The sequence below is a fragment of the Alligator sinensis genome, unplaced genomic scaffold (assembly GCF_000455745.1).
Source record: "Alligator sinensis unplaced genomic scaffold, ASM45574v1 scaffold308_1, whole genome shotgun sequence".
NCBI classification, from domain to species: domain Eukaryota; kingdom Metazoa; phylum Chordata; order Crocodylia; family Alligatoridae; genus Alligator; species Alligator sinensis.
Genome location: NW_005842041.1, coordinates 1318609 through 1337045, shown reverse-complemented (window position 1 = coordinate 1337045; position 18437 = coordinate 1318609). Strand labels below are relative to the sequence as shown.

Here is an 18437-nt window from a genome sequence, read left to right as displayed (position 1 = left end):
CTGCAGCCCGCGGCTCCTCCCCGCCCCTGCCCCGGCGCTGAGCGGGCAGGCGGCACGGGGCAGCGGAGCCGGGCCGCTTCGCCTGCACGCGACGCGACGGGACAGGACGACAGCTGCAGGGCAGGGGGCTTGCAGACAGACGACCGCGGGAGCACTGGTCCCAAGCTGCAGCACGGGCGGTGGGTCGGAGACGAAGGGGATCTTTCTGACTTGCCCGTGCGACCTGCGTCCTCGGGAGACTTCACGATCGGCTGGGAAGAGTTAACGGGGCATCAAAGCGGAGCAGGGAGGGCGCGTTGATCTGCCCAGCTGCTACCCCTGCTCCGCACATCTGGACTGGGGGGTCAAGGGAATGAAAGGGAAGCCTGGGTGGTTGAATAGGCCCTCCCCCCTCGCCAGGGAGGAGGAGAAGCCCCAGGCCAGCCGGCTGGCTCCACCATCCCAGCGGGTTTGAAGCCACTCATCCAAGCTGAGAAGTAGATCCCCTGTAACTAGATCCACTGAGCCGCCTCCCGCAGGCAGGAGGTGGATGCCAACAACAGTCAGCCCTGAGCCGCAGTGACAACGCCCAGGTGCTGCCAGGCAAAGAGCCCACCCCTGCCATTACCAGCCGGGCCGAAGGCAGCAGCCCGGCCTTGGGCAACTTCGCATCGCTTGCAGGTGGATTTGGCCAGGGAGGGGAAGGACCTGGCCTGCGACCTATGGAAAAGCTGGGTCAGCTCCCAGATGTGCAGAGGAAACCAGGAGGAAGCAACGCTGCAGCTGCAGGGCGCCTCTCCCGCCTTGGCAGGTGCCCGCAAAGCGGAACCAGGAGGGACCTGATCGCACCGGGTCCCCGGTGCCAGGAAGCCCCTTTGCAAACTGCAGGAGAAAGAGAAGCCGGGCTGTCCACTGCAACTCTGCCTTGTTGCCACCACGGCCATTGCCCTCCCCAGTCCCTTCTCTGCCGGCTGCTCGTCCAAGTCACACAGTTCTTACATTCAGTCCACAATAGCAGCTCATTTGGATGTCGCTAAGACCAGCGTACTAAGGGCCCTGCCAAGTAGCCTTTAGCAGGGCTAGTTTGCAGGGACAGCTGTACGATCTCCAGTGTCAGAAACCAGGATTTCGTTATATGTGTCTGTTTCGTTTTAAACCCTAACGACTTCAAGCCAACTTCAGGAGCGATCCAAAGGGAAAAAATAGGCACAAAACCAAACAAAAATACCCCTCCTCCCCCATTCACCGAACTCTTATTTGAAAATACTCAAGAAATTATTTTCTAAGAAAATGTTCATTTTAAAACCAGCATAAGAGGAAGGAGATGATTAGTTTCTTGAGATATAGGATGGGGGTTTCCAGTCCTCAGCAACGTGACTTACAGAAATATGTAAGCAGCAGCAGCAGCTCTGGTGAGTCCACTGACAAGACAGGATGAAGGTTTAGGGGCCTCAGCAACTTGACTTGAAGAAAGGTGTAAAAGGAAGGCGCTCTGGTTACTTTTCTGAGATATAGGACGGGGGTTTATAGTCCTCAGCAATTTCCCATATAGGCATTTGAAGATGTGGAATCAGAACTCGTGATATCTTTTATTGGCCCAACCAGATATTTGCAAAAAATACATGTCTATATTTGCAAGCTTGTGGACACACTCACCCTTCTTCAGGCATTGGAGAATGCAAACATTGTAAAATTTGTCCTTAGGTGGAAATGAAAATTCATATTCAAACTGAAGAAGGGCAAATGTGCCCAAAAGCTTGCAAATTATATATATATATATATATATATATATTGAACAGGAGGAAGCAACGCTTCCTATTGAACAGGAGGCAGAAGAGCTTTCTTGACCCAGATATTTTTCAGGACCCGTTTCAACTAATAAAATCTAATAAAATATATCACCTCTCCTATGAGTTGTGTTTCCTTTTGCCTGTGGGCCAATACGGCTACAACCTGTATCTTTGAAGATGTGGAGAAGAAAGAAAAAAAAATCCACTAGGTTGAGAAGGGCAGATCCCGGTGCAGTTGCTTTGGCAACCTGGAGGGAAGGAGAGTTGAAGTGATTTTTCTGAAGGGGGGGGGGAATAAATGGTTGCCTACCCCGGATAAGTGCAGGAGGCAGGATGGGGCTCCAGGTTGTAGCTGTATTGGTCTAGAGGCAAAAGAAATCAGAAGTGGTGGTAGAGGTGAGATATTAGATCAACTAGATTTTTGCAAAACAAACAAACAAATACAATTCTTTAATTGCAAGCTTTCGGGCACAAGCACTCTTCTTCAGGCATAGGAGAAAAGATGGCGAGAAGGTGAGAATGGAAAAACGGCGGCAGGATGGGATGCTAGAAACACCGCCAGGACCAGCCAGTGCCTGATTTCCACTCGTTTCTCATCAAAAGAGATCCCGGACGGAAGATCCTCTCCTTCACTGCTACCCACGGGGACAAGCCACACACGTCTAGAGGGGAAATCAGCTGGGTGCAAAGCCCTTCCAGCCCGGCTCGTCCCTCAGCTGCCACCACATCACAAGGGAGCTGGTGCATTACCCGGCCCCTGCCGCGCCGTGCGCTGGGGCAGCCGATCCCCCGCCCGGGGCCCGCGGGGCACAAGCGGGCTAACGTGCCCACGGGCGCGGGGGCAGATTGCACGGGCATCGCCACCCGCAGCGAGGCGGGCATGAGCCCTTCCCACAGCAGCTAAGTTTCCTTCCCGGAAGGCGAGGACGGGGCAGGGCGGCAGAGCCCTTGAACAGGAGGCAGAAGAGTTTTCTTGACCCAGATGTTTTTCAGGACCCCTTCCAACTCGCCAGGCATGGGCCGCCGGTGCGCTACAGGCACCCGGCGCAGCAGCTCCGCTCCGGGTGAGCGGTGTGCGGGGATACAGACACTCGCTTTCCCCCAGGTCTCGATTTGGAGCGGGGGAAAGATCAGTCTGGCAAGGGCAGCTCTCACTGTTACCGCAGGGATTCCCCTGGGGGCAATCCGGGATCCCCGAGCCACGGACTGCCCCTGCCCTCCGCCGGGCCACCCCCCTGGAGAAGATCTGTGCTGGGAGAGGGGAGAGAGAGGAAGTGTTCGACCTCCACCCCCGAGATCGAAGTGAGGGCAGAGATCCCCTTGCCCAGTCCTGTAATGCAGGAAGGGTACTGCGGCTCCTCTATAGATCACAAGGTGGGGAGGGAGAGAGAGACAGAAAATCCTGGGGGGATCTTCAGGTGTAAACACTTATCTCCCCCATCACTCTTAAGAAAAATCACTTTAACTCTCTAGGTTGCCAAAGCTGCTCTAGCAGCTGCACCGAGATCTGCCCTTTTCTTAGTGGATTTTTTTTCTCTCCCCTCCATATCTTTAAATTTGTGTACGTAAAGTTGTTGAGAACTATAAAGCCACACCTTGCAGACTAACCAGACTAATTGTGCACAATCCTCAATGACATCTATGGCTAAAAAAAATTCCCAGACAACTGGTTCAACCTGGGGTTGAAACTAGTCTGAGATTTCTCTCATCAAAACAGGGCCCCTTATGCACCAGGTTTAAATGGCAATTAACTAGAAGTAGCTGGGATTGTTCCAATATAAAGAAGCATTAATTTGGGTACTTGACTGGTATTCAGTGTGGGACCCTCTGTAAAGTCTGGGCTTTGCTGTGAGACGAGATGTTCAAATCCAGATATATGCCCGCACTCATTTTTAGTCTACTGCATGAGCTTGGTCCTGCCCCCAAGAAAGCCCTGCAAATTCCAGGTCCATGCAGGATAGGCTGTGCTATTCATTTGATCAACCAAGCTTAAATCTAGGGCTCAGCCCCAGGTTGCCAACCTTTCAGGACTGCCCTGGAGTCTCTAGTAATTAGATATAAATGTCCAGGAACCTGCTGAGAGTCTTCTGGGAGATAAATGATAGGGAATTCATTAAAATATTAAATGTTGAATCTGATTTATATTGTAGTCCAGTGGGTTTTTAAAACGTAATAGTAATGTACATTTGCCTCCCTGACATAAAATCTATGCACTGTAATCCATAACCAATATATGCAAGCACATTGGCATCATGTCATGGGCACAGTTGACTAAAGAGACAATGCCAACTACGTTACACTGCAACTTTTATGAATTCTTAAAAGAGGCCCAGAGTTGCTGAGAGCAGCAAGAAGAATAAGTTTAATGAATGAGTTTTTGCATCTGTCCTTTTATAATGGTATTAGAATGTTACTTAATATTCTGTATCTTTAAATCAACACACATGCACGCAGACCTACAAACATTTAAATGTGTATTACAAGCAAAATATCCCTAACCAGATCTCACCTTTAAAAAATAAGATTCACATTACAACTTAAGATTTTGCAGTATTTATTTTTGCAATATGCTTAAAATGTGAAATTATGATTCATATGATGCTCCTTATTTCCATCAAAGGCAAAATGATGGCTCTGTAGTGAATGAGTTGCAGAGTACAGTAGTCATTAATATCATTATGTCATGTGATAAAAACTCTGGAAATAGATTCAAACAGAGCTGGTAACCCTAACTGTTAGGGGAGTCAATGAAAACTTACTGTACTAACAACAAAAAGTGTGTTCTCATGGGAGTTTCAAGCCTGGAAGCATCTATTTCATTACTGTATAAAGACCTCGAGAAACTGACACTCATCCAAGCATCAGTGAAAAACTAAAGCAGTGCTTTTTAGGCAGGCCTGCCACACATTAGCCCTATATTCTACCCAGGTGCCACCTCAATCCCCTTCCCCTGCCCAATCTGCTACATTTTTTGCTTTCAGCACTGTCCTCCTTGCTTGACCTGCAGCTCTGTCTGCTTTCTTCCCGGTGCTTCCTGTCTATTTTGCTGCTTTGCTTTCTGGTTCCTGCCATATCTGCCACTGTGCTGCCTGCCTCCTTCTCAATCTGCTGCATGCCACACACAGAGACTGCTCATGCCACTTGCGGCACCCGTACCATAGGTTGACCACCCTTGCACTAAGGCACTGAAGACTCAATTCTTCATACTATTTGTTGGATGAGTTAAATTACCTTTTGAAAAATAACACTTTAATTTCTCTTATTCGCATCTACTTGCTTCTCTGTATATACTCACCCACTTGCATTTTATAATACCCAATTGCATTGTATATATCGCGCTACCATCCAGCAAGGTGTCACCCAATATATATATATATATATATATATATATTAATATTGCAATATATAAGGCATATTTTAAGGTAACTGGTAGACAACATAAACTCTGAATCACTGGAGAGAGAGAGGGTGGAGGGGGGTGGGGGGAACTTGTTTACCACTTGTCTAGTTTCATTTCTCATTCACTTTTTTCATCCTTTAAAATGAAACTAGTAGGCATGAAAGGCAGGAGGAAGAAACTAATTTCTGTAAAGTCTGAAGAAAACAAATGATACAAATTGAACTTTATGTTTTACCAGGTAACAACTATGTGCACTGCCTGAAAAAAATCAGGTAACAGTAAGCAAGGAAAGAAAAATTGCTAGGAACAGCTTTGACAAAACAAAAAAAAGATGTCTTAGATAGAAGTATCCTACACAGGCAGGTGCATGGCATGGAAGACATAAGAATTAATTAACATCTCCCAATTGTACAAATATATCTTTGAAGATTACATTTCATAGTAGCTGCAGATAGTGACATTATCTTAAGTCTGACCGTCTATCTTTGTCCCTCAGGTGTTTTTATTTTTACTTACAAATTTACTTTTAAAGCCACTTGGAAAGGTAATTTATCATCCCTATTTTAGAAGATACAAAACAGGGAGAAGAAAGGTAAGACAGAGTTAAATGATGTAGTTAAACTTGAATAGTCTTTTTTTTACTGTGGTTGTTTCACTGGGAATAACCCGTAGTACTCATTGTCTACTTGTTAAAAGAACCAGAAGCAGGGAGGAGTGGGCTTGAAAATAAGCTGGGAAGTTAAAGTATTCTGTTATTTATGTCAGATGCCATCAGCCATAATACTGTGACCCAGATGACAAACAGCATAAACAAAAGCCTTTTACTTAATTATAATTCTGTGAATATGAATGTTACCATCATAACATAACCCCTCTGAGATCTTAGAACTACAAATTTAATTTGATTCCAAAAGGTGATTACTTGGCCTTGGAGAGGCCACAGCTGGAGTACTGCATCCAGTTTTGGGTCCCCCACTTCAGGAGGGATGTGGAAAAGCTTGAGAGAGTCCAGAAGAGCGCCACTCGGATGATCCGAGGCCTGGAGGGCAGGCCGTACGAGGAGAGGCTGAGGGACTTGGGACTCTTCAGTCTGGAAAAGAGAAGGCTCAGGGGGAACTTGGTAGCAGCCTACAATTATATAAGAGGGGTACATCAGGACCTGGGAGAACAGCTGTTCACCAGAGCTCCCCAAGGGATAACAAGGTCTAACTGCCATAAACTCCAGGAAGGTGGATTTAGACTAGACATAAGAAATGAGTTCTTCACGGTGCGAGTGTCCAGGGTCTGGAACAGACTACCCCCAGAGGTGGTGCAAGTACCTACTCTGGACTCTTTCAAAAAACATCTCGATATTTTCCTGTTGGGATCACTTGATCCCAGCTGACTTCCTGCCTATGGTGGCGGGGCTGGATTCAATGATCTCACAAGGTCCCCTCCAGCCCTTAATGTCTATGAAATCTATGAAAGAGCAAATATTTAAACAGCATACGAACTGCAATTCATATTAGGACTTAATGTGAGATTTAAACAGTTGTATAAACTACAACAGCAAAAACTATAATAACTGCACATCAATCAGTCAGTCAATCTTTTATTATAAGACTCTGCAGTGTTAATGATCATCTCTGTAATATCATGTCAACTGTTTTCCTGCTTCTCTGTCACTGTGGCTATAAATACTTCTTTAAGAATATCCTTATCCAAGTGCCTGCCTGTAAAGAGAACAAAATTAGTTAACGTTATTTCCCAGCATACTGCAAAAAATAGCTTTGTGTATATACATGTTACATACCAAAAAGGGTAAACTAGTTTTATTATAATATATGCCTAGTTTTTACTCCTGATTTCCAAGCAGGCAACAACAAAGTTGCATAAATGAGAGAAATGAAAATGAAGAGCTAGACTCGTGTTCATCAGACAAATATATGGAGTCAAACTATAGCTTGTATTTTAAAGAACTCCCAAAAACCCAAGTGTCCAGCTTCAACATTAAAAAAGATACTGAAATTAAAAAAAAATGAAAACAGTGCTTATGACTGCATAAACCTAAAAGACTGTCCAATCTTTTTCTTGAGGGAGACTCATCAAATCTCTGGTTACAGTCAGTCCCACAATAATGCTTTTAAATTGTGTTTAAAAACTGCATTGTATCCAACTCCACAGACAAACAAATGGGCACATACTTCAGGCATCATTTTTATTTAAATTTACTGTTTCACCCATTAAATAATTATAGAGGGTATGTTCACACAGCAAAATGAAGAATAGTGGTATGTGCCTTAATCTGTGTAGCACAGATGACAACAGTGAAGATGCATTAGCATGGGCCAGTAGAGTCCAGGAACCACAACTATGTATTCTGGGTTGCCAGAAAAAGCTAATATTTGTGCCATCACATCTCTCTTTGCTGCTACTGATACCTGAGCTGGCAAGAATAAAGCTAGCACAGGTGTCTTAGCACATGCTAGAGATTTATCTTTGTTTTGTTATTTTAACAATACGGTTTTGCCTGTTCCGAGAAATAACTGACCAAAATCAACTATGACACGTGCAGTTTTCTCTTACCTATTAGAACCAATCTGTTTGTTCTCTCTTCATTCTCTTTCCAGCCAACTGCAGTCTCTTCTAGATCATACAGTTCATGGACACCTTGGACAATCACTTGGTGAGATGCATCTTTAATAGACACCAATCCCTGATTAGAAAGGCAATTGCTGTTAGTAGCATCATAGTAGGACCTAGGAGCTCCAACGTAAATCAGAGCCATGCTGTATACGCACTGTTCAAATGCTAACTAAAATTTAAAAAATCAAAATGAGACAACACAACAGCAATGGATTTAACAAATAAGGGGGACAAATGAATAAGGGCACCCTGACTGTGCTACATTTTAAGGTAACTAGTACAGAATCTGAATTCTGAATCATTGGATAATGGGTGTGTTGGGGAAGGGAGATTTTGTTTACTATTTGTCTATTTTTCATTTCTCTTCCACTTTTTCCATCTTTTAAAAGTCCTAAAGCATGTCTGTGTGGGTGTGTGTGCATGAAAGCATCCACTGCCTATCCCAAAAAATAAATTACAACACAAGCAGCTCTTTAGCTATGAATAATTGTATTTAAGTTACAGAAACCTTCAGCACTTTTACTATTCTCAAACAGTATGTGTAGCAACAGCAGAGTCAACATCATTATTAAAGAGGGGGCAACAAAAGGAAAAATGAAAAACAAAACTTTGTCACTCCATGAAAAAAAAAATCTGACTATATTTTAGGCAGGCACATTTTTGATCAACTCAGTCTGTATTTCCTTAGAGGGAAAAAGTTTGTGCATGTGAGGAAGTTTTGTTTTGTAAGTTTTAAAGAAATCATTTGCATTAAACCAGGATCTGGTAAACTACATAGATTTAGTTAAAATTCAGATAAAACTTACAATCTATTCACAGTCGTTAAAAAACGGTGATCCATGCTGGTTATATCTCTGGATTGCCTCAGCTGAGTCAAGGGTAACAACCATATTAGTTAAGAAAATGTAAAAGCCATACCTTGAGTCTTATGACTTCCATGGGGTATCCAGTTTTGTCTTTCACATTCTTTTCCCACAAAAGATTCTACAAACAAAATAAGATTTTAGGGAGAGAAACCACATGCCTACAATCATTTCGTTAAAGTGTGTAGTAGCTATTTCTAAAGTAACAATTGCACAGAACTCACCTGCATAAATATATTTAGGTTTTCTTCAGTTATGTTTCCTACTGCTTCAAACGTAACTGTAACAATACTCTGAAAATAAAAAAAGGTTCATATATTAATGCTCACTTATACAAATTAAAATGGAATAAACATTTCAATACATTATATACAAAGGGGCAATACACAACTGCCATTATATATTAAAAGAAAAACAAAATAAAAAAATGTGCACTGTATGTTTTGCTTTAAGTTAGTATGTTACTACAGTCATTTTAGTTCTGTTGTTAATGTTAGCCTAAAAGGGTAATTAACACCTGTGGGTATTTTTATGCCATCAAATTTCATACTGTAGAATTCAATGCAGTAAGTGATACTTGTTCCTTACACAGACTTAACAAACTATCATAACATCACAGGTTAAAATGACATGATTACATCTTTCAAATGTTTAATAATGAATAAGTCCCTTGACTACTGCTTTGTATCATCATAGTGCTTCTTTTCACTAGCAGACTGATACTTTTGTGTCAAAAATGGGGCTGTTTACCTTATCATTGCTGCACACATTTTATAACACAAATGCAGTAAATAAAAAACTTTTATAAATAGATCTTCAAGAGTGGAACTTCTAACAAAAATACCCAAACCATGTTTTATGCAAAATGAAGCACCAGCCTGAGTCTTAGAGCTGGTCACTAATAAAAAGAAAAAATATTCTGCTCCAGAGTTGTTGAAAAGAACAATTTATTTCAAAATGATTCATTAAGAACAGGCAAGGTTTTTTGGGTAGATGTGATAGCTTTTATAGACCAACTAAATAGTGGGGAAAAGTTCTTAGCAAGCTTTTGGCACAAACTCCCTTCGTCGGGCATAGGGAGTCTCTGCTGGTCAATGTTAAGAACAATGTTTCATTTGAAGTCCAACAAACAAAATTTACTCTCTCTCAGGGGGCTATTTTAAGAGACTCCCACTCTTTGCACTATATTAATAGCCTTTAAGTGGTAAGAGACTATGTATAAAATGTAAAAGAAAAATAAAATGCAACTAAAGTAGCAAGTCTAAATGTTTATTCAACAAGGAATTAAAAACAAGAAGGTGCTAACATTTTGTTCACCAGTAGTTAAAAGGGGGAGGGGGGTGAGAGGGGGGCATTAAGTCCAATATGCTTCACAGGCACAGTAACTGCTTTTATTGACCCTTCAAATGAAGGCAATAAGCAGCTATTAGCCTCCACAAGACCTTGTAGCCAATTGTGAAAAAATCCCCTGTTCTCATTTACACGTCATCTGTCTCAATAACCCTCTTAAAAGAGTGTTAAACAAGCAAGGAGAACAACAAATGAACTCATACAGTTTCCTACTGAGAAAAAGGATGCTGGTTAAGCAGCCCCACATTACAGAAACAATAATCATTTCCTTAATAATGCAGAGTTGCAACCTCCCCTATAAACTTCAGGAAGCGCTGCATTTTATCTTTTCCCACTATGCACTCAAAGTTGCTATGCTATTGTACTTTATTATGAACATGAATGTAAATGAAAAAAATCTCTCATTTTTATATAGGTACTGACTACAAAATATAAATTGTTGCTAAGCATAAGCTTAAGGGTAACTTAAGTTTAAGTATTCATTATAGAAAGGGAATATTCACCTCAGAGAGTCAATTAAGAAAGAAACATACTGAGGTCATACTGAGATTTGCAGTTAAGAGTTAAAATTCCTCTATTTTTCACTGTAATAATTGCAATTCATTTCCAAGTTTAACACACATTAAGTCCTAAGAAAATTACCCAATTTTCTTTAATACTGTATACATCAAAATGAGCCTTTCCAGAATTGCTTTTTTAATACTGGGTCCCACTAGTCACCTTTCTGCACATCCCTCTTTAAACAACTACCATCCCAGCAAACCTCACTGCAAACATGTTACTATTTGATAGGTGCAAGAACATTTAGCAAGTTTTGTACTGAAACAGAAAATGGGGACTCCTTTAATTCCCCTTATCATCACAATGCAGTAACAAGTGAGGGGACAGTTACCGGTACATCCATCATGCAGCTCCCTCAGCACAGCTGCTTCTTTGACAGAACCCCTAGCTTCTAAAACTCCCGAGTAAATGCAGAAGTTCACTAGTAAAGTCCTGATCTGCCTGACCTCCTTGGAAAACACAGACCTCTGTGGTTCTTCCTTCCTTTTTCATGTCCTTGTGACAAGGTATTTAGCAGAATTCACAGACAAGCCATAGGAAGTTAAGGCAGAAAAGCTAATTCAGAGTCAAAAACTGCTTGTTGGTTATTTTACTAACAAATCACACCATCCTCCAACCAATCCAATATACCAAATAACTGGGAAGATAGCAATTCCACAGTAAGAAAACAAGATATTAAGGTTACATTGTTTTAGATGAGATTCACAGAATAAGTATGCAACAAGATGGATCATTACAGGAAGAAAAAGGGTAACAATTAAATACAGTCAAGATGATAACAAATATTTTGAAGATAAGTGGAAAGAGCAGAGATCAGGGTGAGCAGAGAGAAAGTGTGCTATTTACAAGAATAATTTTAGCCGGAGTTCCAGAAGAATGGTTTCAGCTGTCTTTTGTCAGGCAAACCTCTTGCTCTCTGCCCTGACCACCTAAGAATTCCTGAAGTTTTCTCTCTCCCTTTTTGGTTTCTGTTTCTGCTAATTTGCCTCATTTTAACATTCCCACCTTGGCACAGTGCTGTTGCATTTAAGTTTTGCAACCCTTCAAGGAAATGTATGCATCAAAGACTTTCATGGCATTATATAATCATGAAAACTGGTGTATGTTATAACTTTCCTTAAGAAGTTTTCCCTCACCTCTCCCAACATATACAGTCTGATCCTAGACTATAATGGGTCCCACTGAAGAACTGTCCATGACCAAGAATTAGACCCATTAATCTCATTGAGAGTTAATGAAATTCTGGTACTTGTAAAGTCTTTTAGCAGGTATTTACTTAATACAATTCAATAATTATAGTATTGTCACCCTTGACACCAACTGTATTTAGAATCTTCAAATGAAAAGTAAACTACATATGAAGGAAGTATTTTTCTTTTTAAGCAACAAAAGTGAGAGGGGTCTCAAAAAAAGTAACATAAGCTAGGGCAACAAGGGTTTTAATTGTTCCAGACAGAAACCAAAATGCCAGTCATGTTATCCTTAAAAAACCCCCCTATATTTTAAACAGAAAAATTACGTGGGCAAACGGCATCTTCAGCAGAAGAGAAATATAACATGAACATTAAAACAGCCAAAAAAATCCCATTTAAAAACATTGCAGGAATTTAGAATACATTTTAGAACACATATCCTCCGAAAGAGAGAAAATGTATGTACGACATTAGAAGTTAATGTCAGTATCCTTAACCCTGTTAGGAAAAACATTTTGAACCTTATTAAAGCAGTGGATACCAGAATAAATATTTTTGAAAAAAATATCCTTAATTCACAAAAATATTTTGTTTCTTGGGACTCAAGTAAATATAAATTTTGTAATCCACTGTATATTTTTTAACCCTAGTTACTCATACTGGTGGGATACCATAAAGTTCATTGTTTGGTATGTTTCAACTAAAACAGCACTTTTTTCCCTTCCTCATTAAATGAGGTAAACAGTACACTGGAAGCAAGAATCCACAAAATACAAGTCATATTTACATGGATTCATAGTGGTTTCTTCTTTGAACATGCTAAAAATACACTGTGTAAACTGTACATGGATGCAAACCTCAAAAAACAGAATTAACAATTTACCAGCATTAAACTGGCACAGAATCAAAAAACTTTCAAACAAAAACAGCAAGTAATGTACTGCGTTTCTCCCTGCAATCCTGCATGGATAAACAACACTTTACAAGCACCTGTACTCCTCTTATTGGTAGAATGGTAAGGTATAGGAAAGCGCAGAAGGGAAGCGTAGTAAATACGGGGAAAGAAATACTACTTATAAAAGGTACTGCAGTACACAGATTTTTGACATTTAATATCCAACACTGTTTACTAGAAAACAAAGTGATGATTTGGGGGTTATACAGAAAACTAGATTAGAAAAAAGGAATTAAGGGGTGCTAGAGATGGTCATTTCAAACAGGAAAACGGTTAGAAATGAACATAGAAAAAATAATGTCACCTCTGTTCATAGTACAGGAGAGTTAGGTAAGAATAATGGTAAAATCTACAAGCAAGTTTCCAGATGATACTGAAGTTGAAGATACAGCAATTTTTCCTCCCTCTTTCTCTATCTTTTGTATTTAAGTGACTTTATTCCTTTCTATGCAATATCCCTGCTCTCTGCAAGTACATTCCTAACATCTGACAAAGCAGGCTGTAGCCTACAAAAGCTCTCTGAACAAGTTCGGCAGAAGGTAGGGCAAGTTGGCACCTTAAAAGATCAACTTTAGGCAGAGAGAGGTAGTTAGTTAGCTCTGTTAGATTAGAGCACTGGACCCTCACAATCTGGTAGAATCTTTCTACAATGAAACCCATCCATCCATATAAATCATATAAGGAATCATTTTGAATATACATGTTAAGTGTGATTGTTTAGTTAATTCAAATCATACAGTAGCATGATGAATATGCAATGTCTAACATACAACAAGAACTCCAATTCATTTTATTATCAGAAGTTTTGGAGCAGCACTTCTAATAGTTACCTTATCTAGGTGTGAATGTGTTTTCTGTACGTGCTTCAGCTTTCTCTGTAAACTGAAAACAAGTAAAATTAAACCTTGTATTTTATTAGAGCACCACATACAAATTCTTAGATTCTTTGTGTATTTAAGAAATGCGTAAAAATTAACAAAGGATATAGCTAGCATAGCACTGAATGAAAATCAAAACGTACCAGAAAAGCAGAATATACATATTTAGAAGTGCTAAATACTGACATCATTTTAGAGCAACATTTAAGATTATATAACTACATAACTTTTCTTTACATTGGAATAATTTTTTTTTGATCTGGTTGATGTCTTATGATGGAATACTAGTGTCTTTACAATGTAATTAATAAACAACATTCCACAATCAATTATTTAGAAATAATTGCCTGGGTGTATCAGAGAGCTACAGTATACAATTGTTGTTTTTAGTAAAGGACAGAAAAACAATATTTACAGATGAAAACTGGGTTCAGTGAAGAAACATCTGTGTTCAACATGCTTGGGAATGCATTCCCCTTTGTTTAGAATTATTGGTAAAAAAGGCATTGAACTGAACAAACTAGAGAAACAAAATGTGCCTCTTAACCCAGAAGAAAAGATTGTAGCTCCACTGTCAGGTATCATACCAATCAAAAAAACATTTAAATTTGTTTTAAAAAAATCTGAGCACATCCCTCCACTTCACTATTAACTACATCACAAAAATGTGTGGACTTTATGATTCAATTCTCAACCTTAGCCAACCAAACTTGGCCATGGACAGGTATTCAGTTCTGCCAATAAGAATTTTAGAAAGTCTTGGGGTATAAACAGATGTCACATTTAGAGCAGAACAGCCATGCCAGGATGCATCCGGAACAGATGATCCACTTCACTGGCGTCTACAGATGTTGCTGGGGCCATTGTCCCACATGGTTGAGCACCTGCCACTCCTGGTGCTTCAGAAGCTCAGTCCTACAGTACAACAGCCGAGAGTGCTGTACCCATGCCCTCCTGCCATAAGTGAACAGACACCGGCTGTGAAAAGGTGGCACAAACTAAGACTAGGAATTATCACACTCACAAATTTAGGCACTTGCAGTGTGAAAAGGGTTTTATGCCACCATAAATACTTATGGCAGTACAAAGGCAATGTCTGTTTGCAATGTAACTAGTAAAGAAACAGCCCTGGGAGCAGGAGCATACGTACATTCCAGTCCTCTGACTGAAGAGCTACACAGGCGAGTTCTTCCACCAAGGGGCACGAGCAGGCTGCTCCCTGGGTTACCCTCAACCTTTAGGGGAGCTCATCAGTTGACAGCCTGCCCTCTCCCCTGCCTGAGAAGGGAACAGACTGTCAATTGAAAACCAATCCCATTTCATCTTGAGGCATATGGGGAGCACTGCTGCTGCAACAGAGATACCTGCTGCCCCCTGTATTCCTCCAAGTGGACCTGGAGGAGTGAGAGGAGAATGCACTTTCCTATGGTGGCAACTCTCCAGAAGACTTGAGAGGGTTGCAGCTGTGGCACACCTGTCTGAGACTCCCTGAACCCCTCCAGGCCACCTGAAGACATTCTTCCCAGTGGCAACTTTCCTGGGACTCAGGAGGGTTCCCACCATAAGGAATCCACTCCCCATACTGCTGAACAGCTTACTGGTGGAGGCAGGGAGGAGAGGTGACATTCTTCCCTCCACGGGAACCCAAATCCTCCCCCTCCTGCTGAGCAGGGACAACAGGGGGCTGTGGGTTATTGGGTGTCCTTCACACCTGAAAGAAGCAGACAGCCATTCAAGATCAGGAGGAGACATCTTCCTCATAAGTAACTGATTTAATTTCCTGTAGAAAAGTAAGTTCTCTTCCACAAGAAAACCCTTGAACAGCTGTAAAGCTCTTTTTCTGTGCTGGGAGAAAATATTTTTGCAGGGAGAAAAAGCCTAAGTCTGTTTGCAGCCCTGGACTGACAGGGAGTTTAAGCAGCTGAGCAGTTTGATGGGATTAGTAACATACTTAAGAAAGAGGACAGTACAAACTAATTAATGTTAAACAATTTTGTGCTTAGTCTTACTTTGATACATTCATATGCAATTTTAGGTAGTGTGCACATATACAAATACTCCAAATGTGTACCTGTTTTCATCATCTATACGTACAAAAAATTTATAATACACAGCATCAGACACAGGAGATGGTTTTCGTCAGAGCATGTTGAATTAATATGACAACAGCCAAGTGAAAAAACAGGGAGAACAGGGAAGAGGTAACAGCAGCAGTCTAGGTGAAACAGCTATCATACAGTCTAGCAAGTTGTAGCAGCAGTAATGAAAATAAAAGGATAACTTCTAGAGATACCAGAGTGGCAATTTAGAACTGGGATCACTGGCTGATACTCTTATAAACAATGATTAGGCAAGGTATCCAACAGCCTTTATGACCAAAATATTTTCTCTATCAAATGCATTCGTTATATATTTTGACTTTCTTTTATTAGAGGAAAAATATTGATTATATTTGTACTGATCTATATTTTCGGACTGGTTGGTTTGATCAGAAGAGGGTTGATGAAAATAGTAAACATTTTCCTTAAGCTTAAGATCTTGACACTTGTAGCATAGAATAAAACTACAGGGAAGCTGAAAACTTCAAAACAAAACATCTGCAAGGGTTTAGGAAGAACAGTGGGGGGTGACTTGCTAAGAATGGGTTTAAAAGAAAGAATGGGAAAGTTTGCTTGTAGGCAAACTATTGGATGGAATGAATTACTCCCTATGGGGTTCTTGGCAGAAAGGGTGTTAAATGTAATCCTTTACAGCTGGATAATAATTGATTCTTTTTACACCTATGCACAAAATAAATCTAATGTTGAAGGAAGAAGAAAGTATCAATATTTTTAATTCTACTTATCTGGTCAGTGTTATACATTTTATAGCTATGACTTCATTTTTATTACCCAAAGTTAAGAGAAAGGACCTTTAGAATATTGTAGTGACATTTGCTACTGCCACTATTTAAAACAAAAATTATTCATAAATTAATCAAAACGTATACCGGTTAGATGTGTGCCCCAATGACAAAAATACACAGACAGTTGACTTTTTTTAGTTCTAATACAAATGCACATTTCTTAGTGTCCTTGTTACAAATTATAATAAAAGGCTTGACGCGCGTTCATTTTTATACTCTAAAAGTGCAGTAAGTCAACTCAAGTGAACCATTCTGTAGAAAAGGGAAATTAATATCACCTGAATAGCACCACTGAAAGCAACCAGCAAAACAAACATCAAAATAATCCTTCCTCCATAAATACATTTCTGAAGTTACTAAACAGTACAGGAGCAAATTTGTTGCTTGTGAGAAAGACCTATGGTATCTTCTAACAAGTATAATGTCCCAGCTTCCCTTTCAACTGTGTCAGTGCAACTTATGTCCCAGCTTCCCTTTCAACTGTGTCAGTGCCTCTTCCCCCCAACATGTGACACTCCTGCCACTTCAGACCCGGTCCATCATTAAAGACAGATTATACCAAGTTGTATAAGGTCCAACTTTAGTTCTTTGCTGGATTATCCTACCCGCAACATTTGAATCTAAGTTTATGGCGTCAGCCTTCAAGAATGTTCACAACAATGTCAGTAAAGTATTTAGAAATATGAGACTACCTACGGAAATAAGGCTAATATAACAGTGTCTTCAACAGTCTTTCACTTACGCTCCAGCTTACTCAAAAATCCATTTTTCCATGTTAATATAGCAAATGTAAAAGTAAAGCCCTGAACAGGACCAGGTTAAAACAGTAAAATATTTTTATGCATCTCACACTTCGATTTATCATGTGTCTGCAGGACCCCAATGGGTATTAGTAAGGTGGAGAAGCCCTGGGGACTGTCTTAAAGGAGAAATACCCCGAGAGAAGCCTGGAGAGGCAGGTCTAAGTTAGAGGAGTGAAGGGAGCCTGGATGACTAAGTTTGGGGGCAAAGAAGCCCAGAGGATGGAGCTAAACAGAAGAGCACCAAAGAAGCTACTCTGGCCCCTAGAGGCAACCTCTCTAGTATATCATTGCTAACAACAAAGTCATGGCAGGCAAGAGACAGGAGATGAGGGAGGCTAGCGTGTGCAGAAGGAGAGTCTGACTATCAGGGGGCATCAGACACTGAGGAAGAACCCCTGAGGCTGCTACACTGCACAAATTATTTTTTCAAGAATATTAGAACAAAGAAAAAAACAGGAAAAACCTTTCAAAACATTAGAAACTAAGGCAATCCAGAGCTAGTTACACTTCCCAGAGCAGATTCCAATACTACCTCAACCCCGCTGCCATACAAATATCACTTAAACATACCTTAAATTAATATACAGAGTACCTAAAACATGCATCAGAAGAATTGCTTCTAATTTCATGCATATCCATGCAATTACTACTTAAACAATCAATAAAATAAAGCTATAAAATTATACCGTACCTTATTCCAGATAAGCTGTCAAAAGCATGTAGATCTAAGACATCAGAGAGATCAACTCTGAACAAAAGAAGACATATGAAGGTTATTTTTATTTAAATATTTTATTTGTAAATAATTCAGAGCTGAGTCACAACACCAGGCTGTGGTGCTTGACAGACACAATGTTACTCTGAATGCCTTCTCCATAAGAACAGGTATTCAATAAAGCTATCTTTTAAAGCATACTATTGCTATAACACAACCGTATTTAACCATTACATTTCTAAATAATACTTTCCTTTAGAAAAAATAGCATGTTATATTATACATTAAAAACTGCTTCATAATACACAGACACACACACACACACAGAAGGGAGCTGAATCAACTTTTCAACTATGAGGCCCCAAACACACTCCATTTAAGATGTGATTAACAGGTTAATTGCACCTAAAATGATAGTCC

General features: G+C 40.4%; 1 protein-coding gene across 4 annotated transcripts in view; it reads right to left on the bottom strand.

Moving 5' to 3' along the window:
* Window positions 1-6659: 6659 nt before the first annotated feature.
* LOC102388255 (COBW domain-containing protein 1) overlaps window positions 6660-18437 on the bottom strand; it is a 46828-nt gene continuing 35050 nt past the window's right edge. For 2 of the 4 annotated variants that reach the window (XM_025202975.1, XM_025202976.1), the window contains 6 exons: window positions 17994-18050; window positions 13547-13598; window positions 8882-8950; window positions 8713-8778; window positions 7735-7864; window positions 6660-6881 (listed from right to left, as the gene is read on the bottom strand). In XM_025202975.1, the coding sequence (XP_025058760.1) occupies window positions 6808-6881; window positions 7735-7864; window positions 8713-8778; window positions 8882-8950; window positions 13547-13598; window positions 17994-18050 (448 nt within the window). In that variant the 3' untranslated portion in view covers window positions 6660-6807. The remainder of the gene's footprint in view (window positions 6882-7734; window positions 7865-8712; window positions 8779-8881; window positions 8951-13546; window positions 13599-17993; window positions 18051-18437) is intronic. The other 2 variants (XM_025202974.1, XM_006022613.3) reach the window with 2 other exon arrangements.